The sequence below is a fragment of the Ascidiella aspersa genome, chromosome 6 (genome assembly GCF_963924565.1).
Source record: "Ascidiella aspersa chromosome 6, kaAscAspe10.2, whole genome shotgun sequence".
Classification (NCBI taxonomy): Eukaryota; Metazoa; Chordata; class Ascidiacea; order Phlebobranchia; family Ascidiidae; genus Ascidiella; species Ascidiella aspersa.
The window spans coordinates 31,042,279-31,069,607 of record NC_139452.1 but is presented as its reverse complement, the minus strand read 5'-3'; the positions used below and the strand labels follow the sequence as shown (position 1 = coordinate 31,069,607).

The 27,329-nt window shown below is 34.6% G+C and overlaps 1 protein-coding gene across 2 annotated transcripts; it reads right to left on the bottom strand.

Annotated features, from left to right (window-relative positions):
- Positions 1-259: 259 nt before the first annotated feature.
- LOC146141281 (uncharacterized) lies at positions 260-25,817 on the bottom strand. Of its 2 annotated transcripts, none has more exons than XM_083391876.1 (18): positions 22,760-25,817; positions 22,416-22,597; positions 21,455-21,565; positions 21,190-21,375; positions 21,045-21,104; positions 20,930-20,986; positions 20,243-20,324; positions 19,830-19,965; positions 5,000-5,100; positions 4,537-4,681; positions 4,297-4,353; positions 4,040-4,190; positions 3,765-3,967; positions 3,561-3,699; positions 2,790-2,944; positions 2,060-2,341; positions 1,560-1,762; positions 260-920 (listed from the first exon to the last, which is right to left on the bottom strand). In XM_083391876.1, the coding sequence occupies exons 1-17, from the start codon at positions 22,771-22,773 to the stop codon at positions 1,592-1,594; spliced, it is 2,232 nt and encodes a 743-aa protein (XP_083248002.1). In that variant the 5' UTR covers positions 22,774-25,817; the 3' UTR covers positions 260-920; positions 1,560-1,591. The 2 variants fall into 2 exon arrangements, with proteins under 2 accessions (XP_083248002.1, XP_083248004.1); XM_083391878.1 differs by having other exon boundaries at positions 1,567-1,762.
- Positions 25,818-27,329: the final 1,512 nt, after the last annotated feature.

Below are 27,329 nucleotides of genomic sequence, written 5' to 3'. Positions count from 1 at the left end.
CTTTTTTGGTTCAGTTCTCGGAAATGTTTTTCAGTGGTTCTGCTAATAATCTTGATCATCGCCACAAACCAACTCTATCACCGGTAACGGACTCATTAATAACAACACAAAAACTAATTAATAACAACACAAAAACCAATTAGGTCTACTCCTATTTGGCCACAATATCAGTCGATACAAATTACTCTTGCGTATAGCTTTGGGTTAAGCCTATTTATGATACAATGCTTGCAAAAAAACACAAAAGAAAAAATACTTTCAACCAGTGTGATTTAATATTTACAACCTGCTATAAATCACCACTGACAAGGCACAAAACATTAAACTTACGTTTTACTGGGCAAAATTAGCAATTATATTGCATGTTACAAAAGTAAAGAAATGCATATTAGAACTTGAACTTTGAAATGTTAAAAAGGGTCGAAAAGTACAAAGACACCGTATTGCTATAGGTTGTTTATCACTGCTTATATCCGGGGTATAGTACTGGTGAACAAATGGCTTTCATCTTGCGTGTCACTGGATAGAACGTTTTCACAGGCGCACAAACATTTGGATATTGTGCGGATTAAATTTGCACAACAAAGTTAGAAAAAAGTTGAAAAACAGTGGGAGTGCTTACAGCCGATAAAAGTTACAAGTTAACAAAAAGAGAAGTGCTTAGGAAAGTGCGAAAACCTTTGAACTTTGCTGAACATAAAGTATCAAGATTAGCTTATATGACGTAATTACAGTGTGTAAGAATCATTCAATGATTTAAAAAAAATTATGAGTAAGTAGCTAAAATAAGAGGCGCGAAGTAGTTTGAACAAAAAAATCAAGTAAAGACAGTACAAATAAAAATGATGATATAGAAAATAATGGACGAAAATATTTTGAAGAATTAGATCCTCGTTCGAACAGTTGACTAAGTAAGAATCCTGTAAATATAAAAAATAGGATTAATGGAATGGTTAAATGGCCGCCATTTTAAATTGTAATGTTTTCAGGTTATCAGGCAAAAAAATATTTTACTACTGGTAAACTGTGTTACCATAAGCTATTTTCTAAAAAAAGAAATCAAATTAATAGACGCTCAGTTATGTGGCAAACTATGGCTGAAACTAAACGGATATCAGATCGGCAGCAATAGCACCTCTTTTAGCACCTAATCTATTCTTTTGATACTAGAAGTACGTTCGTGGATTCTGCGTCTATAAAAGATTTCTATATAAAGAAACCTTGTTTTGGCATCGATGGTATCTACCAGCTTACTAAGCGTGGTACTGATTGTGCGGCTTTACATTAGGCTAAAGTTTGCATGCTCGTTTTTTGTGAAAACAAGAGGAAATTGCCTGAACACCATGTGATTTAGGAAACTGCAATCTCATTTAAAAGTTACATTATATGACGTGGCAAAACCAGCCCTTGCAAAATATGCCCCTTGTATTTAGGTGTGCAACATTATTTCCTCCATTTAAGTAGCGTGGGTATACAAAACAAAATTAAACCATAGCAGTAAATACTACAAATAAAGCACAAACACAAACAAAAAAAACAAAAAAATATAACTAAATTACCTTGTACCTTCCAACTGAAACATTCCAGTTTCTTAATAATATCCACTAAGTTCCTCAACATCTTTGAATACTTGATACAAATGAACGAGCAGATGTTCACGACCTTCTAGAAAGCAGTTCAGAAATATTTCCCATTTTTCAACACCCTTCTTGCCTCCGAAAAGCTCCTTTTGTTCAGCAGCAGAAAGATTTCCGTGAGAAGCCTGGCATAAAACAAAAAATGCAGTCAATTACTTTGTAGTTTAATGGTTGGAGGTTGTAGTTAGACGTAGAAGTAATATGAGACAATTGCAGAAGTAGGTAGCAGTTTGTGAACGTTTCGAATAGAGATATTCAAAACGTTCATGTTACCTACTTCAGTAAAGGCTTTGAAATTCCTATTACAATCAATTTCTGACGAATAAATATAAATTAAATTTAAAGAATTAACTGTAAAAAAACCTAAGGCGATAAAACAAAATTAGTTATCTGAAATGTTTTGGTTCTGCATTGCAACCCACCTTATTTCCCATGACTTTAAGAAATTCCTCAACATTTCTGCAGCTTTTAACTTTATGCTTCCCGGTCACTTCCCTCACAGATTGTGGGAGAATTTCTAAAGATATCGGGAACTTTTCCTTCACTCCTGATTTTTTCTTGTCGTAATCTGACAAGAGGCGTTTGTCGAAGTGGTTTAACCTCTTGTGCAAATCATCATCTTTGCATCTTTTGAAGATTATCTCGACACCTTCGAGACTTTCCGTAACCTTGATCAACTGATTTTCAATATGATTGTGGGAATCCTAAAAGAAATGTGTAGTTAGATAGTTGATCGGGATCATTTTATTTTAGAACAGTTTTTTAAGGAAGTTTGTCAGAGAGTTCGTTTATAAAGTGGATATGAATAAATTTTGTTATAGTTAATTCCTTTGATTGTTCAATATAGTCTACACATTGTATGTCTAACTTTATCCTAGGATAATTGTGTTTGTGCGAGTAAAAACAAATGTGGTCCAGAAAACTTGAACTAATCGTTTTATGTATACTTTATTATGATATGACCATATACAGTATATAATATATATATAAGATGAAAATATAAAACAGGCAACACTATGGGATAATCTGTATTTTGGACTTACACTGATAATAAGGTAAAAGGTTAATAAAAAAATTGGTAAAAATGTTAGAGCTTATTAGGTCGTTAAAAATTATAATTGTATACTGTGTAAGTTACAATTATTACCGCACCACAAGAAAACGACGTTTTTTTGAAGCCTCCCAAAACACAGGATGTTTATCAACATATTCGATAGTGCAGCGTTTTTCTGGTTCAAATTCAAGCATTTGTCGAATCAACTCTCTGGCCGTGATTTTTTGCTCTTTGCTTAAGCCGCCATCAAATGCTACAAAAAATATTAAAAACAAAACACATAAAAGTACTAAACTTATTCAATTACTTAAACAAAGCATTATCCATGATTAGTCACAAAACAGTATTTTTGATGTACTTCGGTTTAAACATTGGATTTTGAATAACACCGATATTAAAAGTAAGTTAAGGGCAGGGGTGGATCCAGGATTTAGTAATAAGTTACGCCTCTTGTTTTCCTGCAAGCGGTGGCTGAAATACAGACTTGTTTGGCTCAACGCAAAAATGAGTTTGTTTATTTTAACTTGAACAAATATAGAGTTTATGGGTTACGCGGCGCAAAATACAATATTATGCATAGAGTGTATTTGGTGTAAACACATTTTTAAAGCGGCCAAAAGCATAGAAGGTTACATTATTTACAGAGAAAGATTTGGCAAAAATAATATAGTATGGAGAGGCCTTGTTTGGAGGATTCTAAAAACATATTTACTTCTTGCTCTGTTCCACATATATATAAATAAATATTTATGCAGTTTAGCAAACCTAACTGTGTGCCAGATTGCCATGGTGCATATGGTTAAACTGGATAGACGTCAGACTAGCAAATTTCAGTTCGGATAGCAGAACTAAAACACAAGGTCATTTACCTTCTAACTCCAATGTTGGTTCATTTCGTTTGATTATATTGTATCGGTGATCATCTATGCCTCCAAAAGGATGACATTCTCCATTGGTCAATACAAAGTACCACATTATTCCAAAACTAAATATGTCGTATGATCGATTCTAGATTACAAACACAATGATTTTGTTATGGCATAAAGATGAGTAAGTACAAAAAGTTTACTTACAATTCTGCCTATTAATTCTCCATCTTCACCCGTTTCAAAAGCTTCAGGGGGCTGAAACATTTCTGTACCACATGCTATTGTGCGCGTAATTGAATTTGTTTTTGGTTGAATTTTTCGACTAATTCCGAAGTCGCCTATTTTTACAATAGCTTTCCCAGCTTCGTCGGTGACAAAAAAGTTGCTTGGCTTTATGTCTCTGTGAACTAAAGTAAAACAAATTGTTAAAATGGTCCATATGAAATACCTGGAGGTAACATAACAACAAAACTATTTACTAATGCCATGGGAGTGCAGACATCGTAATCCTAATGTTGATTGTTTCAAAATTTCCAAATAGGAAATGGGCAAAATATCCCGGATGTCAGTTCCATTAGTCACCTCTTCACCTTTTTCAACATCATTCCAGTTTTTTGGGTTTTTTAGGTACTAATACAAAAAAGCATTGTTGTTGATGGCTTCGGATAATTGAATATTAAACATTAAAATGAGGACAAATGTAAAAGTTTAATTTGTTCTATATTTTAATACATACATCTTCAACTGTTGTACAACAAAGCTCCATCACAAAGGCATGAGATTGATCGACATCCTGAAACAAAGCAAACAATTTCCTTGAAACTATTGATATTTGCATAAACTTTGCTAAAACTATTTTTTTCTTGTTTCAAGATTCAAATCTAAAATAAATCGCCTAAATGTTGTTAATAACTATCCTGAAAAAAGTATTCGTTTTATAACTTTTTGCGTTTAAATCAAAATAATTGATACTCACCAGTGACCACAGGCCATAATAATGAACAACGTTTGAATCCTTTAAATCTAACAACAACCTTTTTTCATTAGTGCTCTCACAAATATTTTTGTTAATTATTTTTGCACAAAGTGGTTTCTTTGTTTCACCACGTTTCTCGTAGATGCTGAAATCAATTTTGATTGTGGTATTATAGTATAAACTCCTATTATGTCAGTAGTACTTAGCAAAAATGCTTTACATACTTTTTTTAATCGTTTTTAGTAGATAAAACATGGGAATATAATTAAAGGCAGTGGTTTAAATTATTTTCAGTTACTGGTTTGTTATTTGCTACTCATTGTAGATTGAACACATCAATAGTAATTTGTTATATTAAAAAGATATTTTGCTGATATAACTTTTATTGAACAGAATTTTCATTTTTTTTAATATTTTTCACATTATTACATTTTAAATTATAGTAGAAATTAAACAAACTTACATATAAACCTTTACAAACACATGATCGTCATAAAATGGCTCTCCCTTCAGTAAAAAACGTTTGTTAAAATCATCTTCATTGTGTTTTCGTTTTTCTTGCTCCTTAAAAATAAGAAATAAGTTTTTTTATTCAAAAACATCCAACATGGAACCTTAATACAGAAACACTTTCATGGTTACAAAAAAAATTATTTAAAACCAATTTAATCGAAATCCAACCAGGTAGAATTAGCAAGAGGGCATCAAACTTCTTTAATTTTTTAGTCCTATCAGTTCACAAAAATAGGTCGAATTTCAGAAATCGTAATAGAAATATATCATATGCCAATGCTTATTTTTATATCTGATTAGTTCCAGCTTTGTAAAAACATTTTTTTAACTAGACGGGGTTGCGGTTGTTGTATATTTTGTCAGGGGATATATTTTCAGGGCTTAGTGTTTATTTCCAATTTTTACTTTATTTTAATTTTTTTTTTAAATTTTTTTTTTAATATTTTGTATTGTGTACTTTATATTATATATTTTGTTTTTCATTTTCCTTAACTTGTTTCTGCAAGCAAAAACAGATATGGGCCGAAAACTTCCCCACTTAAAATATGCCTTTGATGCGAAAGGGGTTCAAATATGGCGTAGAATTTGGGGAATGATCGAAACATATATTTGATAAATAGAATTTACTTAGATAATGCATATGGCTATTTTATTCAATTTTGACCAGCTTACGTGTTTGAAAATCAAATATTATCATTCTCTTAAAGACTAAAAATGGTTTAACGCCTATGGTTTGCTATACTTTTGCAAACTTTCACTAGGTAATTTTTTACCATAGCTTGGTCCGAGCAATCACTGTTAAAACAGGCTTTAAATCTGTCGTTTCAAACAATATGAAAAACACTATTACGTGCCTAATACGCAAACTATTAAATCGAAAATTTTGCTAGATAAGTTTAGGCCTGATGTTGGTATGCTGGTTAGAGCAAGATGCACAACAGGTGCTAACAGAGAGGCGTAGACTGCCTTAAGATTTCGCATTTAAACTTGCGGCGGTAAATACACCCTATTGACACTTAATTATTAGGCGAAGCTTATCGCGAAGTAATTGGTCGCCCCAAAAAATGCTGACGCCGCATTTAAAGCAAGCATTATAAATGTGTCGCCGATATTCTGCCTTGAACATCCCTACTCGAAATGCTTCGCTCCGTTAATTGTACGGTGGGTGAAACTTTATTCACGGCCTTACCTCTTTGTGTATTACCGCGACAATACGATGAAATACGATTTGGAGAATATTGGAAACATCGTATTTGGAGAATATTTGCTATTTGCACCTGTTCTGTATGTTACTTCAATCCAACATATCTACACACAATTATAAGTTGTGTATAATAATATAATAACTTATGGCTTTGAAGCGAAGGGGGTTCAAATATGGCGTAGATTTTGGCAAATGATCGAAACATACATTTGATCAATAAAAATTTACGTAGATAATGCTTACGGCCATGTTATTACATTTTGGTCAGCTAGCATGTTTAAAAAGTCAATATTTTCATTCTCTCTAAATGATTTAACGTCTATGGTTTGCTATACTTTTTCCAACTTTTACTGTGTAAATTTTCACCATGCCTTGGTCTAAGCAATCACTGTTGAAACAGAGTTTAAATCTGTAGTTTTTAGCAATATGCAAACACGTTTATGTGCCTAATAAGCCACGTTTTATATTGAAAGTTTTGCCAATTTAAATCCAATAAACGCAAGATTTATTTATTTATGACGCCATGTTATGACGTAGCTTTGTAACGTCGTCGTTAAGAATGCGTTAAACTTAAGCTTTTTGTTGTTGCGGCCCTTGTATAATTAAATTTGCTTAGACCTGGTGTTGATATGTTTGAATGGTGCAACAATTACAACATGTGCTAACAGAGATGTGTACACTGCCTGTAGGATTCGCATTTAAATTTGCGGTGGTAAAATATTTTGTGTTGTAAGAGCAATAGGTTTTTTTACTTAGAAAGGCCTCTTTATGAAAGGCAAGTCGCGTGTGCATAGTTTTACTAGGCAAGCCACTTCCAACACAAATGTTGCACGCGCGGGACAATAGGGCGCAGCAGGGATGCCAGCAGCCGCCTCGTCGCGACGCGAGCTGGACAAAGCAAGCGAATATGAACGAATTCTGTATGAAAGTTTTTCTGCTGCTAGATGGCTGTCGTTAGCTAAAAAGTGCTAAAACGCAATATTTCAGGTTTTTACCCCCCAAGCAAAGGCCCCTGGGAGTGCAGCCTCATAAACTTTTACAAAGCACCTACATACCACTCTACGCCATGTCTGAAAATTTGAAGGTTCTACGATGTCTACTTTTTCTATAAAGCTTCGGACAAAACTCGGTCTGAAACAAACCATAGGAAACCAAAAAAGAACTAGACGGGGGTGCGGTTGTTGTATATTTTATCAGGGGATATATTTTCAGGGCTTAGTGTTTATTTTCAATTTTTACTTTATTTTAATTTTTTTTTATTTTAATTTTTTTTTAATATTTTGTATTGTGTACTTTATATTATATATTTTGTTTTTCATTTTCCTTAACTTGTTTCTGCAAGCAAAAACAGATATGGGCCGAAAACTTCCCCACTTAAAATATGCCTTTGATGCGAAAGTGGTTCAAATATGGCGTAGAATTTGGGGAATGATCGAAACATATATTTGATAAATAGAATTTACTTAGATAATGCATATGGCTATTTTATTAAATTTTGACCAGCTTACGTGTTTGAAAATCAAATATTATCATTCTCTTAAAGACTAAAAATGGTTTAACGCCTATGGTTTGCTATACTTTTGCAAACTTTTACTAGGTAATTTTTTACCATAGCTTGGTCCGAGCAATCACTGTTAAAACAGGCTTTAAATCTGTCGTTTCAAACAATATGAAAAACACTATTACGTGCCTAATACGCAAACTATTAAATCGAAAGTTTTGCTAGATAAGTTTAGGCCTGATGTTGGTATGCTGGTTGGAGCAAGATGCACAACAGGTGCTAACAGAGAGGCGTAGACTGCCTTAAGATTTCGCATTTAAACTTGCGGCGGTAAATACACCCTATTGACACTTAATTATTAGGCGAAGCTTATCGCGAAGTAATTGGTCGCCCCAAAAAATGCTGACGCCGCATTTAAAGCAAGCATTATAAATGTGTCGCCGATATTCTGCCTTGAACATCCCTACTCGAAATGCTTCCCTCCGTTAATTGTACGGTGGGTGAAACTTTATTCACGGCCTTACCTCTTTGTGTATTACCGCGACAATACGATGAAATACGATTTGGAGAATATTGGAAACATCGTATTTGGAGAATATTTGCTATTTGCGCCTGTTCTGTATGTAACTTCAATCTAACATATCTACACACAATTTTAAGTTGTGTAGGCCTGGTGTTGATATGTTGGATTAGAGTTGCCACCAGATTTCGCATTTAAATTTGCGGCGCCTTTGATGCGAAAGGGGTTCAAATATGGCGTAGAACTTGGGGAATGATCGAAACATATATTTGATAAATAGAATTTACTTAGATAATGCATATGGCTATTTTATTAAATTTTGACCAGCTTACGTGTTTGAAAATCAAATATTATCATTCTCTTAAAGACTAAAAATGGTTTAACGCCTATGGTTTGCTATACTTTTGCAAACTTTCACTAGGTAATTTTTTACCATAGCTTGGTCCGAGCAATCACTGTTAAAACAGACTTTAAATCTGTAGTTTTAAACAATATGAAACACACTATTATGTGCCTAATACGCAAACTATTAAATCGAAAGTTTTGCTAGTTGTTTAGGCCTGATATTGGTATGTTGGTTGGAGCAACATGCACAACAGGTGCTAACAGAGAGGCGTACACTGCCTTAAGATTTCGCATTTAAATTTGCGGCGGTAAATACACCCTATTGACACTTGATTATTAGGCGAAGCTTATCGCAAAGTAATTGGTCGCCCCAAAAAATGCTGACGCCGCATTTAAAGCAAGCATTATAAATGAGTCGCCGATATTCTGCTTTGAACATCTCTACTCGCAATGCTTCCCTCCGTTAATTGTACGGTGGGTGAAACTTTATTCACGGCCTTACCTCTTTGTGTATTACCGCAACAATACGATAAAATACGATTTGGAGAATATTGGAAAAATCGTATTTGGAGAATATTTGCTATTTGCACCTGTATAGTATGTTACTCCAATCCAACATATCAACACACAATTTTAAGTTGTGTAGGCCTGGTGTTGATATGTTGGATTAGAGTTGCCACCAGATTTCGCATTTAAATTTGCGGCGCCTTTGATGCGAAAGGGGTTCAAATATGGCGTAGAACTTGGGGAATGATCGAAACATATATTTGATAAATAGAATTTACTTAGATAATGCATATGGCTATTTTATTAAATTTTGACCATCTTACGTGTTTGAAAATCAAATATTATCATTCTCTTAAAGACTAAAAATGGTTTAACGCCTATGGTTTGCTATACTTTTGCAAACTTTCACTAGGTAATTTTTTACCATAGCTTGGTCCGAGCAATCACTGTTAAAACAGGCTTTAAATCTGTCGTTTCAAACAATATGAAAAACACTATTACGTGCCTAATACGCAAACTATTAAATCGAAAGTTTTGCTAGATAAGTTTAGGCCTGATGTCGGTATGCTGGTTGGAACAAGATGCACAACAGGTGCTAACAGAGAGGCGTACACTGCCTTAAGATTTCGCATTTAAACTTGCGGCGGTAAATACACCCTATTGACACTTAATTATTAGGCGAAGCTTATCGCGAAGTAATTGGTCGCCCCAAAAAATGCTGACGCCGCATTTAAAGCAAGCATTATAAATGTGTCGCCGATATTCTGCCTTGAACATCCCTACTCGAAATGCTTCCCTCCGTTAATTGTACGGTGGGTGAAACTTTATTCACGGCCTTACCTCTTTGTGTATTACCGCGACAATACGATGAAATACGATTTGGAGAATATTGGAAACATCGTATTTGGAGAATATTTGCTATTTGCACCTGTTCTGTATGTTACTCCAATCCAACATATCTACACACAATTATAAGTTGTGTATAATAATATAATAACTTATGGCTTTGAAGCGAAGGGGGTTCAAAAATGGCGTAGATTTTTGCAAATGATCGAAACATACATTTGATCAATAAAAATTTACGTAGATAATGCTTACGGCCATGTTATCACATTTTGGTCAGCTAGCATGTTTAAAAAGTCAATATTTTCATTCTCTCTAAATGATTTAACGTCTATGGTTTGCTATACTTTTTCCAACTTTTACTGTGTAAATTTTTACCATGCCTTGGTCTGAGCAATCACTGTTGAAACAGAGTTTAAATCTGTAGTTTTGAGCAATATGCAAACACGTTTATGTGCCTAATAAGCCACGTTTTATATTGAAAGTTTTGCCAATTTAAATCCAATAAACGCAAGATTTATTTATTTATGACGCCATGTTATGACGTAGCTTTGTAACGTCGTCGTTAAGAATGCGTTAAACTTAAGCTTTTTGTTGTTGCGGCCCTTGTATAATTATATTTGCTTAGACCTGGTGTTGATATGTTTGAATGGTGCAACAATTACAACATGTGCTAAAAGAGATGTGTACACTGCCTGTAGGATTCGCATTTAAATTTGCGGTGGTAAAATATTTTGTGTTGTAAGAGCAATAGGTTTTTTTACTTAGAGAGGCCTCTTTATGAAAGGCAAGTCGCATGTGCATAGTTTTACTAGGCAAGCCACTTCCAACACAAATGTTGCACGCGCGGGACAATAGGGCGCAGCAGGGATGCCAGCAGCCGCCTCGTCGCGACGCGAGCTGGACAAAGCAAGCGAATATGAACGAATTCTGTATGAAAGTTTTTCTGCTGCTAGATGGCTGTCGTTAGCTACAAAGTGCTAAAACGCACTATTTCAGGTTTTTACCCCCCAAGCAAAGGCCCCTGGGAGTGCAGCCTCATAAACTTTTACAAAGCACCTACATACCACTCTACGCCATGTCTGAAAATTTGAAGGTTCTACGATGTCTACTTTTTCTATAAAGCTTCGGACAAAAGTCGGTCTGAAACAAACATAGGAAACCAAAAAAGAACTAGACGGGGGTGCGGTTGTTGTATATTTTGTCAGGGGATATATTTTCAGGGCTTAGTGTTTATTTTCAATTTTTACTTTATTTTAATTTTTTTTTTTTTTAATTTTTTTTTTAATATTTTGTATTGTGTACTTTATATTATATATTTTGTTTTTTCCTTAACTTGTTTCTGCAAGCAAAAACAGATATGGGCCGAAAACTTCCCCACTTAAAATATGCCTTTGATGCGAAAGGGGTTCAAATATGGCGTAGAATTTGGGGAATGATCGAAACATATATTTGATAAATAGAATTTACTTAGATAATGCATATGGCTATTTTATTAAATTTTGACCAGCTTACGTGTTTGAAAATCAAATATTATCATTCTCTTAAAGACTAAAAATGGTTTAACGCCTATGGTTTGCTATACTTTTGCAAACTTTCACTAGGTAATTTTTTACCATAGCTTGGTCCGAGCAATCACTGTTAAAACAGGCTTTAAATCTGTCGTTTTAAACAATATGAAAAACACTATTACGTGCCTAATACGCAAACTATTAAATCGAAAGTTTTGCTAGATAAGTTTAGGTCTGATGTTGGTATGCTGGTTGGAGCAAGATGCACAACAGGTGCTAACAGAGAGGCGTAGACTGCCTTAAGATTTCGCATTTAAACTTGCGGCGGTAAATACACCCTATTGACACTTAATTATTACGCGAAGCTTATCGCGAAGTAATTGGTCGCCCCAAAAAATGCTGACGCCGCATTTAAAGCAAGCATTATAAATGTGTCGCCGATATTCTGCCTTGAACATCCCTACTCGAAATGCTTCCCTCCGTTAATTGTACGGGGGTGAAACTTTATTCACGGCCTTACCTCTTTGTGTATTACCGCGACAATACGATGAAATACGATTTGGAGAATATTGGAAACATCGTATTTGGAGAATATTTGCTATTTGCACCTGTTCTGTATGTTACTCCAATCCAACATATCTACACACAATTATGAGTTGTGTATAATAATATAATAACTTATGGCTTTGAAGCGAAGGGGGTTCAAATATGGCGTAGATTTTGGCAAATGATCGAAACATACATTTGATCAATAAAAATGTACGTAGATAATGCTTACGGCCATGTTATTACATTTTGGTCAGCTAGCATGTTTAAAAAGTCAATATTTTCATTCTCTCTAAATGATTTAACGTCTATGGTTTGCTATACTTTTTCCAACTTTTACTGTGTAAATTTTTACCATGCCTTGGTCTGAGCAATCACTGTTGAAACAGAGTTTAAATCTGTAGTTTTGAGCAATATGCAAACACGTTTATGTGCCTAATAAGCCACGTTTTATATTGAAAGTTTTGCCAATTTAAATCCAATAAACGCAAGATTTATTTATTTATGACGCCATGTTATGACGTAGCTTTGTAACGTCGTCGTTAAGAATGCGTTAAACTTAAGCTTTTTGTTGTTGCGGCCCTTGTATAATTATATTTGCTTAGACCTGGTGTTGATATGTTTGAATGGTGCAACAATTACAACATGTGCTAACAGAGATGTGTACACTGCCTGTAGGATTCGCATTTAAATTTGCGGTGGTAAAATATTTTGTGTTGTAAGAGCAATAGTTTTTTTACTTAGAGAGGCCTCTTTATGAAAGGCAAGTCGCATGTGCATAGTTTTACTAGGCAAGCCACTTCCAACACAAATGTTGCACGCGCGGGACAATAGGGCGCAGCAGGGATGCCAGTAGCCGCCTCGTCGCGACGCGAGCTGGACAAAGCAAGCGAATATGAACGAATTCTGTATGAAAGTTTTTCTGCTGCTAGATGGCTGTCGTTAGCTACAAAGTGCTAAAACGCAATATTTCAGGTTTTTACCCCCCAAGCAAAGGCCCCTGGGAGTGCAGCCTCATAAACTTTTACAAAGCACCTTCATACCACTCTACGCCATGTCTGAAAATTTGAAGGTTCTACGATGTCTACTTTTTCTATAAAGCTTCGGACAAAACTCGGTCTGAAACAAACCATAGGAAACCAAAAAAGACTAGACGGGGGTGCGGTTGTTGTATATTTTGTCAGGGGGTATATTGTCAGGGCTTAGTGTTTATTTTTATTTAGTTTTAATTTTTTTTTGAAATTGATTTTATTTATTTATTTTTTTTTTTTCAATTTTTTTTTTCATATTCATTTTTTAATTTTTATTTTTTATTTTTTTGTGTGTTTTTTATTTTTTATTTTTTATTTTTTTTTTTATTTAATATTTTTTTTATTTTACACTTTTTATTTTTTAATATTTTGTATTTTGTATTGTGTATTTTATATTATATATTTCATATTTTGTTTTTCATTTTCCTTAACTTGTTTCTGCAAGCAAAAACAGATATGGGCCGAAAACTTCCCCACTTTGATGCGAAAGGGGTTCAAATATGGCGTAGTATTTGGGGAATGATCGAAACATATATTTGATAAATAGAATTTGCGTAGATAATGTACATGGCCATTTAATTACATTTTGGCCAGAGCTTACGTGTTTGAAAACCAAATATTATCATTCTCCTCAAGACTTAAAATGGTTTAACGCCTATGGTTTGCAATACTTTTGCAAACTTTTACTCGGTAAATTTTCACCATGGCTTGGTCCGAGCAATCACTGTTAAAACAGACTTTAAATCTGTAATTTTAAACAATATGAAACACACTATTATGTGCCTAATACGCAAACTATTAAATCGAAAGTTTTGCTAGTTGTTTAGGCCTGATATTGGTATGTTGGTTGGAGCAACATGCACAACAGGTGCTAACAGAGAGGCGTAGACTGCCTTAAGATTTCGCATTTAAATTTCCGGCGGTAAATACACCCTATTGACACTTGATTATTAGGCGAAGCTTATCGCAAAGTAATTGGTCGCCCCAAAAAATGCTGACGCCGCATTTAAAGCAAGCATTATAAATGAGTCGCCGATATTCTGCTTTGAACATCTCTACTTGCAATGCTTCCCTCCGTTAATTGTACGGTGGGTGAAACTTTATTCACGGCCTTACCTCTTTGTGTATTACCGCAACAATACGATGAAATACGATTTGGAGAATATTGGAAACATCGTATTTGGAGAATATTTGCTACTTGCACCTGTATAGTATCTTACTCCAATCCAACATATCAACACACAATTTTAAGTTGTGTAGGCCTGGTGTTGATATGTTGGATTAGAGTTGCCACCAGATTTCGCCTTTAAATTTGCGGCGCCTTTGGTGCGAAAGGGGTTCAAATATGGCGTAGAATTTGGGGAATGATCGAAACATAATTTGATAAATAGAATTTACTTAGATAATGCATATGGCTATTTTATTAAATTTTGACCAGCTTACGTGTTTGAAAATCAAATATTATCATTCTCTTAAAGACTAAAAATGGTTTAACGCCTATGGTTTGCTATACTTTTGCAAACTTTCACTAGGTAATTTTTTACCATAGCTTGGTCCGAGCAATCACTGTTAAAACAGGCTTTAAATCTGTCGTTTCAAACAATATGAAAAACACTATTACATGCCTAATACGCAAACTATTAAATCGAAAGTTTTGCTAGATAAGTTTAGGCCTGATGTTGGTATGCTGGTTGGAGCAAGATGCACAACAGGTGCTAACAGAGAGGCGTAGACTGCCTTAAGATTTCGCATTTAAACTTGCGGCGGTAAATACACCCTATTGACACTTAATTATTAGGCGAAGCTTATCGCAAAGTAATTGGTCGCCCCAAAAAAATGCTGACGCCGCATTTAAAGCAAGCATTATAAATGTGTCGCCGATATTCTGCCTTGAACATCCCTACTCGAAATGCTTCCCTCCGTTAATTGTACGGTGGGTGAAACTTTATTCACGGCTTTACCTCTTTGTGTATTACCGCGACAATACGATGAAATACGATTTGGAGAATATTGGAAACATCGTATTTGGAGAATATTTGCTATTTGCACCTGTTCTGTATGTTACTCCAATCCAACATATCTACACACAATTATAAGTTGTGTATAATAATATAATAACTTATGGCTTTGAAGCGAAGGGGGTTCAAATATGGCGTAGATTTTGGCAAATGATCGAAACATACATTTGATCAATAAAAATTTACGTAGATAATGCTTACGGCCATGTTATCACATTTTGGTCAGCTAGCATGTTTAAAAAGTCAATATTTTCATTCTCTCTAAATGATTTAACGTCTATGGTTTGCTATACTTTTTCCAACTTTTACTGTGTAAATTTTTACCATGCCTTGGTCTGAGCAATCACTGTTGAAACAGAGTTTAAATCTGTAGTTTTGAGCAATATGCAAACACGTTTATGTGCCTAATAAGCCACGTTTTATATTGAAAGTTTTGCCAATTTAAATCCAATAAACGCAAGATTTATTTATTTATGACGCCATGTTATGACGTAGCTTTGTAACGTCGTCGTTAAGAATGCGTTAAACTTAAGCTTTTTGTTGTTGCGGCCCTTGTATAATTATATTTGCTTAGACCTGGTGTTGATATGTTTGAATGGTGCAACAATTACAACATGTGCTAACAGAGATGTGTACACTGCCTGTAGGATTCGCATTTAAATTTGCGGTGGTAAAATATTTTGTGTTGTAAGAGCAATAGGTTTTTTTACTTAGAGAGGCCTCTTTATGAAAGGCAAGTCGCATGTGCATAGTTTTACTAGGCAAGCCACTTCCAACACAAATGTTGCACGCGCGGGACAATAGGGCGCAGCAGGGATGCCAGCAGCCGCCTCGTCGCGACGCGAGCTGGACAAAGCAAGCGAATATGAACGAATTCTGTATGAAAGTTTTTCTGCTGCTAGATGGCTGTCGTTAGCTACAAAGTGCTAAAACGCACTATTTCAGGTTTTTACCCCCCAAGCAAAGGCCCCTGGGAGTGCAGCCTCATAAACTTTTACAAAGCACCTACATACCACTCTACGCCATGTCTGAAAATTTGAAGGTTCTACGATGTCTACTTTTTCTATAAAGCTTCGGACAAAAGTCGGTCTGAAACAAACCATAGGAAACCATAGGAAACCAAAAAAGAACTAGACGGGGGTGCGGTTGTTGTATATATTGTCAGGGGATATATTTTCAGGGCTTAGTGTTTATTTTCAATTTTTACTTTATATTAATTTTTTTTTTTTTTAATTTTTTTTTTATTATTTTGTATTGTGTACTTTATATTATATATTTTGTTTTTCATTTTCCTTAACTTGTTTCTGCAAGCAAAAACAGATATGGGCCGAAAACTTCCCCACTTAAAATATGCCTTTGATGCGAAAGGGGTTCAAATATGGCGTAGAATTTGGGGAATGATCGAAACATATATTTAATAAATAGAATTTACTTAGATAATGCATATGGCTATTTTATTAAATTTTGACCAGCTTACGTGTTTGAAAATCAAATATTATCATTCTCTTAAAGACTAAAAATGGTTTAACGCCTATGGTTTGCTATACTTTTGCAAACTTTCACTAGGTAATTTTTTACCATAGCTTGGTCCGAGCAATCACTGTTAAAACAGGCTTTAAATCTGTCGTTTCAAACAATATGAAAAACACTATTACGTGCCTAATACGCAAACTATTAAATCGAAAGTTTTGCTAGATAAGTTTAGGCCTGATGTTGGTATGCTGGTTGGAGCAAGATGCACAACAGGTGCTAACAGAGAGGCGTAGACTGCCTTAAGATTTCGCATTTAAACTTGCGGCGGTAAATACACCCTATTGACACTTAATTATTAGGCGAAGCTTATCGCGAAGTAATTGGTCGCCCCAAAAAATGCTGACGCCGCATTTAAAGCAAGCATTATAAATGTGTCGCCGATATTCTGCCTTGAACATCCCTACTCGAAATGCTTCCCTCCGTTAATTGTACGGTGGGTGAAACTTTATTCACGGCCTTACCTCTTTGTGTATTACCGCGACAATACGATGAAATACGATTTGGAGAATATTGGAAAAATCGTATTTGGAGAATATTTGCTATTTGCACCTGTATAGTATGTCACTCCAGTCCAACATATCAACACACAATTCTTAGTTGTGTATCATAATATAATAACTTATGGCTTTGAAGCGAAGGGGGTTCAAATATGGCGTAGATTTTGGCAAATGATCGAAACATACATTTGATCAATAAACGTAGATAATGCTTACGGCCATGTTATTACATTGTGGTCAGCTAGCATGTTTAAAAAGTCAATATTTTCATTCTCTCTAAATGATTTAACGTCTATGGTTTGCTATACTTTTTCCAACTTTTACTGTGTAAATTTTTACCATGCCTTGGTCTGAGCAATCACCGTTGAAACAGAGTTTAAATCTGTAGTTTTGAGCAATATGCAAACACGTTTATGTGCCTAATAAGCCACGTTTTATATTGAAAGTTTTGCCAATTTAAATCCAATAAACGCAAGATTTATTTATTTATGACGCCATGTTATGACGTAGCTTTGTAACGTCGTCGTTAAGAATGCGTTAAACTTAAGCTTTTTGTTGTTGCGGCCCTTGTATAATTATATTTGCTTAGACCTGGTGTTGATATGTTTGAATGGTGCAACAATTACAACATGTGCTAACAGAGATGTGTACACTGCCTGTAGGATTCGCATTTAAATTTGCGGTGGTAAAATATTTTGTGTTGTAAGAGCAATAGGTTTTTTTACTTAGAGAGGCCTCTTTATGAAAGGCAAGTCGCATGTGCATAGTTTTACTAGGCAAGCCACTTCCAACACAAATGTTGCACGCGCGGGACAATAGGGCGCAGCAGGGATGCCAGCAGCCGCCTCGTCGCGACGCGAGCTGGACAAAGCAAGCGAATATGAACGAATTCTGTATGAAAGTTTTTCTGCTGCTAGATGGCTGTCGTTAGCTACAAAGTGCTAAAACGCAATATTTCAGGTTTTTACCCCCCAAGCAAAGGCCCCTGGGAGTGCAGCCTCATAAACTTTTACAAAGCACCTACATACCACTCTACGCCATGTCTGAAAATTTGAAGGTTCTACGATGTCTACTTTTTCTATAAAGCTTCGGACAAAAGTCGGTCTGAAACAAACCATAGGAAACCATAGGAAACCATAGGAAACCATAGGAAACCATAGGAAACCAAAAAAGAATAACGGCAAAAACAAGATATGTCCCGAAAATAAATTTTCGGCCCATATAATAACGGCAAAAACAAGATATGTCCCGAAAATAAATTTTCGGCCCATATAAATAGCGGCAAAAACAAGATATGTCCCGAAAATAAATTTTCGGCCCATATAAATAGCGGCAAAAACAAGATATGTCCCGAAAATAAATTTTCGGCCCATATAATAACGGCAAAAACAAGATATGTCCCGAAAATAAATTTTCGGCCCATATAATTTTAATGAAAACAAACCGAGTTATCAAAGTTGAAATTGTAAGGAAGGCATAAATATAATAATAATACTTGACCCACCCAAACCCAAATTAACGTTAGAAATAGAAAGCCACAGAAGCAAATGTGATAGGATTCTAGAGCAGCGCCTATATTTTTGATATTATATATTTTGTTATATTTTAACTAACACTTTTAAACAACATTTTTCTGTTCTATACCAAAATACCAATGATTGAATATACAGACCTTTCCCAAAATATATAAAAGTTTGTTTAAAGTCAGAAGCACCAAATTTCCCTCATTTATCTTGTGGCTTAGATGTGAAAGGGGTAGTTTGCCAAGGAATTAAGTCTATGCACAATTAATTTGCAATCAAAGATTCCCTTTTTTATTTTTGCCGCCTCACACAAAAAACTCATTCTTAGAGAGAGTGACAAACTGGGATTTGACGCTTAAAATCTTTACCTTCATGAAAAACGAGTATGGTCCAATTTGGTGACACAGTCAACGAAAGCCATATAAATGAAGCGACAATAAATTCAAATATGGCAAAGTATTTGTAAAATGTTCCAAAAATAAATTTGCCGTATTGCATAAATAGTTTTTATTTATTCTTTTATTCGTTTCTTCCACCCATTATTGATTTCCGTTAAAAAGCAATACCAAGTATTACATATTTACCACCGAATTGCGACTATACTGATCGTTCCGTAACGCAACAATAAGGGTTTCACAGGGCTTTTTTAATTGATATGTTTAGTAGAAACAAATGCAAAACAGGTGCTAACAGAGAGGTCTACACTGCCACCAGATTTTTTTTTTTTTTAACTTGGCGGTACAATATGATTTTATCATTTTTTTTTCGTCTGACGTTAACAGCGATACCACACTTTAGCATTTTGCGTCTAAAAGTTTGCGTTTGCTGGACGTTAATTGATTGTTTCTGATGCTCTTTTTATTATTTATGACGTCATAACAATCGCTGTTTTATGACATCATATCCGTCACTATTTTATGACGTCATAAAACAGCGATTGTTATGATGTCATAAGATATTGTTAAGTTACTATTTTGTGCTGTAAAACCTTAAACGTAAACACCAAACACTGCAGGTGCTTACTTTAGCTTTGTTTAAAGTCAAAAAGTGGTACACCCTTTGAAAATTATCCCTAAGCACCCAATCCTATAGTCCATGCTTTCATTATTATACCACCAAGAGAAATATAAAATATGAAAAACTGTATAAAAATTTAGATAAAAAGCAAATTTGGATTCAATAATCTGGAAAGGTAACTTACCGTAGACGAGATACCATAGGAGCGAGCAATATTTGAGTGTTTGCATTTTAAGATTGAATCAACTTGTGAGATGCTATATTGTGGAGGAAAAAGTGTTTTAACACTTACAACTTCATCCCCATCCAACGTATAAGTACTAAAACCAAAAAAAGTATGTTGTAAAATTTCCATTTGCCCATGCAAATTATTATTTTTTAAATGTGGGTAATTTTGTGGTATATTAACACCAGTGAAAAAATATGCTTCTCAAAACAACTTTGATTGTGAATATGTGATAAGTTAAAAAAACAGCTTACATTGTAGATAGCATAGATGGGGCTTTATTATTAAACAGGCACGGTGGTACTACATTATTTTGAACAATTTTTGCCAAAAATTAAAAATACTGATTGCAATGATAACAAACTTCTGACACAAAAATTTGGGCAGTCTTTCCTTTACTAGATGATGGTTTGAATCTTTTGTGTTTGTCGATGCTTAATTCCGCCTGATTTTCTAAAAATAAAACAGAAACGGAGATAACACTGGTAAATGGATGCTTAAAGAATTCTGGCATAAGCCTTCTACCCGACGAACGGATGGTCTAGTGGTCATACCCTATATTCAACATTTATCTGAGGTTATTCAGCGTTTGTTACAGAATTTTGGAATGTCGGTAGCCATACCACACTCAGGGTAGGCTTCTTTCGTGACCCAAGGACCCAGTCAAAATAGTCAACACAAAGGCAGCTGTCTATTGCATACCCTGTGCTGAATGTTCAGCTGTGTATATCTGCAAAACAAGCGTTCATTTAACTATAGAAGAAAGGAACACAAATGTGAAGCCTCAAAATCAGTGTTGGCCGGTTATGCAACCAGCCAAAGTCATAACATCATGCGAAACTGGCGCTCAGTTAATTACCCATTGATAAAAATGAATAATTGCTTAAAACAAACTTTCAAGCAAAATGGCATCTCAAGCGAGCGCAATACTCCAAATAAATCGAGTCATTTTTCTCTCATAGAGTAATTTACTTTCGTTTTGTTTAAGCTTGAGAACCCCTCGCTTGAGAAGGAGCTTTTCTGTGCACATTAAAATACATAAAACATTAAACTAAGACCTTCAGTCATTTCACTTTCTTGTTCTGAATCAGTACACCAGGGTTCCATAGTAGTTTCTAGAAGTAAAACATGTTTTAACGAAAATCTGAATGTCAATAAAATTCTAGGATATACCTTTGGGTATTATTGGTACTCCCCTTTTCTGTAATTCTTTCACAGCAGAATGAGTTGTTTCTATTAATAAACAACAAACGTTTAAGTAACAGTTCTAATCCAATTCAAGAAACAAAATAAATGTGAACGAGGAAAATGCACTTACTAAAATTGTTTTCGTCAAACCAGCAAATACACACTCTGTATTTCTGTTCCTCAATGTCATTTTTGTAATCGTACGCATAATCGGGTAACTTGTCTCCTTTGCCCAATGTACTGCGCACCAATTCTTTCCAATTTGGTATGTCATAGCTGCGAATGAACTCATATACAAACAGGGCACGGTTTCTACCTGAGGGATTTCATATTACTTAATTATTATTTTACTGATTTATTAATTCTACAAATAACACAATACTACGACGTCTTACGTTTTCGAAGTTTGGTGAACTTGATTGAAGCAAACAAACTTTCTGAGGAAACTTCTTGTCCTAATACTTCTTTCCTGATGGACCTAAAGATTTCACTGTCAGTGTTGGAACCTGAACATATATGAGAAAAAAATGAATAAAATTACTGCTTATTTACCATGTTGACCTGTTTTTGGTCAATCTTATTTTTTAAGATATGGCAGGCTTTTGCATAGAGTGGCAGATTTTTGATCAGTGGTTCTCAACTTTTTCTGTTCGCATCTTATCTAGTTTATTTTAGGAAAGACACAATTTTTCACATTTTATAGGTAACTAGGGATCAACTCATTAAGCTATTCAACTATGCAACAATCTAAACATATTCCCATGGATACCTGTTTAAAAAACTGTTAAAACAAAATGTACTATATCAAACAATTACATGTTTATCAAGATTACTTTCTGATCCGACAAGCTTCCACTGAACCGACATAAAACAAGTTTTTTTGTCTTTTTTAGCATAAAAAGTTTTCAGACTAAAATATTGCCTACCGTAAACTTTTGCCAACAGTAATAAAAATTAAAACATTTCCAACACAATGTCTTAAATGCAAGTGCGTACTTGTTATGGGTGGATTTTTAAACATTTATTGCTATGTTCCGGTTACAAGTTTGCAAATGCTTGATTCTTAGAAACATTTGTGGATGGTCCAAAGGTCTTTTTTTGGAAGTGGGGTTCAAACCAAAAATGCTATGCAATGTTGTTGCTATTTTAACTTTTAAAGCAATGTTTTTATTACAGGTTTTAAAACGAATAAAAAATATTTTAAACAAAATGTAAGAATATAAAATAATAATAAACAAAAACATTTTACCAAGCCAGTGGAATATTCATGTTACAGGAAATTTGAATGAAATAAAACACATAAATAGACAAAATCATTTATATACAGTAATGTTAACACTTTTAAACACACCTTACCTACATGCTTGCACCAATAGCAAGCCAAACCACTAAAATCACCATTATCTCTGTATTTGTCAATTTCCAAATCGTGAAAACCAAGTTTGCGCAAATATTCGGACCACTTGCAAAAAGGGACTTTGCGTTGTTCTTTCGTTAAAACATCAACAATATTTTTTTCAGCCTCACTTAAAGCAACACTTGAAACATAAAAATGCACTTTTAAAGTAAATATAACCTTGGTAAAAAAATAAAGAGAGTCTATAGATTAAACATATTTTACAGTTGTCTTATTGCATATTTTTATAAAACTAAACAACTCCAGAAAGCAAATGTTGATTTTAGAAAGCAATATTTCTCACCTTGCTGTAGACATAGCTATTCTTTCAGGTTGATGGACCAAGACAGCTGATGGTTAAAAAAATAAAAAACAACAAGCTTTATAAAGAAACAAAAAAGTTCATACTGGTGGAAAACAATGTCAAAAGTAACACATATTCGAGTGCGCCATATACATCACAATACAATGCACGCATCACCATACATTGCACTAGCATGCATACAAGTCTGTAAAGTAGCTCGTAGACGCGCTGTTGCAGAGAATATTAACTTGATCGGGACTCGCACTCCCTGCCTGATCTTCGGGCTACGGTTTTCAGGTGCTCGGCCCACAAGCACCGCGCGTACAGTGCTTAGCCGGGAATTGAGCCCCCGATCTGAGGATTGCTGGTCAGTGGCGCTAACCACTTCGCCGACGCGCCCGCGAAAAGTAACACAATCACATAGCATAAAATTGCAGTTTGCAAGGCACAAAAATTCATAAAAACTCTTATTTTACTCTTATATTAGAAGTTTATTGAACAAGTTGGAACAGATTTAATAATTAAATAAAGACTCATTTAAAAGCAAATAAAAGTAAAAGAGATTTTTGTAAAAAACAATTGTTTTGTAATTCAAACATTTCAAGTAACAATATATTAAATCACATTGATTAATTCATGGTACTATAATGTAGCAAAAAGTAAACAAACGTGACCACAATAATGACATTTGTGTGTCTTATAATTTTCTATGTACGCAAAAGTTTGAGATATTTTTGTTTTTCTAATTTTATGTTTGGTTATAATTCGCACATTTTTTTTTTAAATTTTTTTGCGACTAATGGCTGTTTTGCTTAATTGACCGTAACTCTATTTTACGCTTGCACCATTAGTATTTATACTTTGACTTGAACTACTTTGGTGTCCAAGTAATTGACTTTTGCTAATTTTAATGTAGAATTTGTGCACACCTAAATTAAAAAATTGCAGACCTGATTTTTTTTTAATTTAGACATTTTTATCTGTGGTTAATTCTTAATATGATTTTTAAACTCAGGTGTGAACGAAACCCTGAATGTACAACTACACACATCAAAATTTGGCGCTGTTTACCAAAGATGTAAAGGTTGAATAGCATATGGTAGATTTAAATATTTCAATAACAAAATTGTTGATATCAATATTGAATCAAAATTTTCCACATACAGATTTCCAGCTTATGTAAAAATAGTAAAGATTTATATGCTAATATATAAAAACAGTTATATTTGAACAAATCCCTGCTGCTTCGTGAAAGTTCCACTAAGGTATCCTCAACCTGTAACAAATGAGCTGTCATCGCTAATCTTCAGTGTTGTTTCAAATAACTTGACTTGACTTAAGTCTTTTAGACAAATGACCTGGCCTGGCCCTGGGTTACATTAAGTGTTTTAAAAACAAAAGAATAAAAAATAACAAAAATTTATCTCAAGTTTTTTTTTTTATCAAAATTTATCCCAAGCTTGCACATTTAACATTTTCATTTCTGTATATTTCGTCGGTGTTATTTTTAGTTGAGTTGTTGCTCATCTTTGAACGAGTTTCTCAATTTTAATTGTTTAAAAGTTTACTGTTATGTCAATGACATGACTTGAAATTGAGCAGCTCTCATAATGACTTGACTTGGACTTAAGTCACTTCAGGATGACTTATTTACAACACTGCTAATCTTATATCAGTTGCGTGCGACATAAAGTAACGTCAAAACGTGACGTATTTGTTTATATAAAAAAGACCAAAAAGAATCACGTGCATCGTGAAAAAATGCTTTATATGCTTTAAGTTGCCAAAAATGTTACTTTTGTTTTCAATTTGGCCATTTTAAAGCCATACTGACCATCATTAAACCAACCCATTGCAAGCAAAAGTACACCAAGTAATAAAAGCGCTTATAGACATTGTTGACGCACGACGCCTTAGCGCCAGAGTGATTTTATCACAATTAGGAAAGACATATCAGAAGCATATTTAGAAAAGTTTTCCATAAAGTGATCTCTCGAAGTCCGCAAATACTTCTCAAAAAATCGGGATTCAAGTTTATCAAAAATATTTTTTTTTTCACTTTTTTGTACCGGTACATTCTGTGATATGGAGAACTGTTCAGCAATCTTATTTGCTTTTAAAATCGCCAATGAAGATGGAACCGGAACCCTTGCTCGGCGAAATGTTATCAACTTAAAAATACAGCATATCTGTTAGCCCAGAAAATCGACAAACAGATGCTTAAATCTTCCAGATAGCTTCTTCATTTACATCGTAATTTGTAAGACTTCGCTTATACTAGGGTGAACTCAATTTACTAGCGTAGGACCTTAACTTCACGCGTTATATGATTTAATGGGAACCTCTAATATTATTTATTACAAATTTGACGCCTGTCCGCTTTAAAAGTTTCAAATAACCCAAAACAATAATTACAGTATTATATTATGTTGCTTATTTTAACCTTTGCTTTTGTGAATCTGGCGCTTGGTAATTAATCTTTTCCTCGCCTTTTTAGTAGGCTATACGTATTGAAGAAGCGAAGTATCACACAGTTAATTGCAGTTAACACTGTCAAGTTTGGCAGAAATCTTTAAGACGTGTTAAAATATCCATTAGCACAATGTGAATTATAATTTTAAATACGTATAAACACGCACTAATGATTATGACTAACAATTAAGAGTTTAAAAACGTTTAGTCCGCACAAGCCTATAAGATGCAATTTGCGGACTTCACCGGTAGTTTACTGTAGTTAAAATACTCAGTTTTCGGGCAAGAGGGACTGTAACGCGAAATTTGGTCCCTGGCCCAAACTGGTCCGCCCTTCAAAATCGCTTATTTATCAACAGTCTAACCATAACTCTCTAACTCTCGATCCGGCCGGACCATGTTGGCCCTCAGCATTATTATATGCGGCCCGCGGGACAGTAAGATAATTTAATCAAAAAAAGTAATCAGTTAACGGCAAACATGTTTAAATTTTTGTTGATCATTAAAATTCTTAAGTTTACACTACGGTTTTCCTAACACTTATAAGGTTCGGAACCAGGGGGGCTGGGAAGAACGCTTTGCTACTTTTTGGGATAGTTGTTCACCGTAAAAGTGTAATATGATATATTCCAACTCCACTAGATCGAAACTAAACAAACTTGAACGGCAGTTCAAAGTAAATATATTGTCTAATTGCGAGATTTATTGTAAACTAGAAAAGAAAAAAAAAAAAAAAAAAAAAAAAAAAAAAAAAAGGCTAAACCTCAACCCATTCATCCATAGCCTCAACTGAACTGCTCGAGTTGTGTTTGACTGCTGCACAATAACTCAGGGTTAATATTAAATTTTAAAAGCACTTGCCCAGACGTAGTAACACTCGTCAAAATGTCTGTACACCGTCTGCGAATTTTCCTTCTACCGAAGCAAGGTTGAATTAAGGTTATAAGTTAATTGACATTTCTTGTTTCAAGGGCCACAAAACAAACTTTGACCTGAATTCGATGTTATCAGTTCATTCTAAAAAACAACTTCAACCTTGTGACTAAGACTTGTATTTAAATCAGCTCTCAAACGTGTTTCGTTGTGACTTGCGATAAACGCTCGATGTTGCAATGAGAATTGTGTTCGGAAAAACAAGCTAATGCTGGACTTAAACCCGTGATTCTACCGCACTTTGTCTAAATTCCCGTTAAACTGCTTTAAAACTGCATCTTGTTATGGTAAACATTTAAATCCACCAGACCCAAAGAAGGCTGGCGCATATCTTTATTCGCCACAAGAAATGCGAACCACATTTATATACTTAGCCAACACTGTATTACTCGCAAGCACAATTAATACACATGTAGGGATGTTCAATGTAGAATACCAAAGTATTCTAGAATAATAGGTTTCGAATCTAGAATAACGAATCCAAAATAGCGAATCCTAGTATAATTTTATTAAATTATTTAACCTTAATTTTGTTTGGGGAAGGGATTTTTTGCTAACAAGTGTACATTATAATAAAAAAAATCTCCCATATGTTTAACTGTCATTTGAAGCAGTTGTGTAAACTGTAATATGTCAACTGTCCAGGTTGTTGCCAAAACTTATATTTTTGCCAATAGTGAGTACAATGCAACACCGAACACAGCAAAGAATAAGTTACTATTGACATAACGAATACTTGACAATTACGCTGTGCATTACTGTATAACCTCGCTGAATATTGGCCTAAAGTTGACCTAAGTAACCCTATAGCATAGCGCATTTGGTCGACAGCCAGCACCTCTTACAACGTAATGTTCGCATACGCTAGTCGCTTGCCCAATAATGCTTGATTGACACCGAATTATTAGACAAACGTTATCACGAGACGCGAAGTAATTGGTCGCCCGAAAAAACGCTGACACTGCACTACCAGGTTACATTTAAAGCAAGCACTATAAATTGGTCACCGCAGCGACAGGCCAACTTACCACACGCGTTTGTACAATTAGGCGCAACAATCGGCGGTAAAACATTAAATTATATCGGTTCCAATTACCCGAAATAAACGGCAGAATTGGATTCGAATCCCATCTGGATTCGAATCCAAGGATTCGATATTCTACTT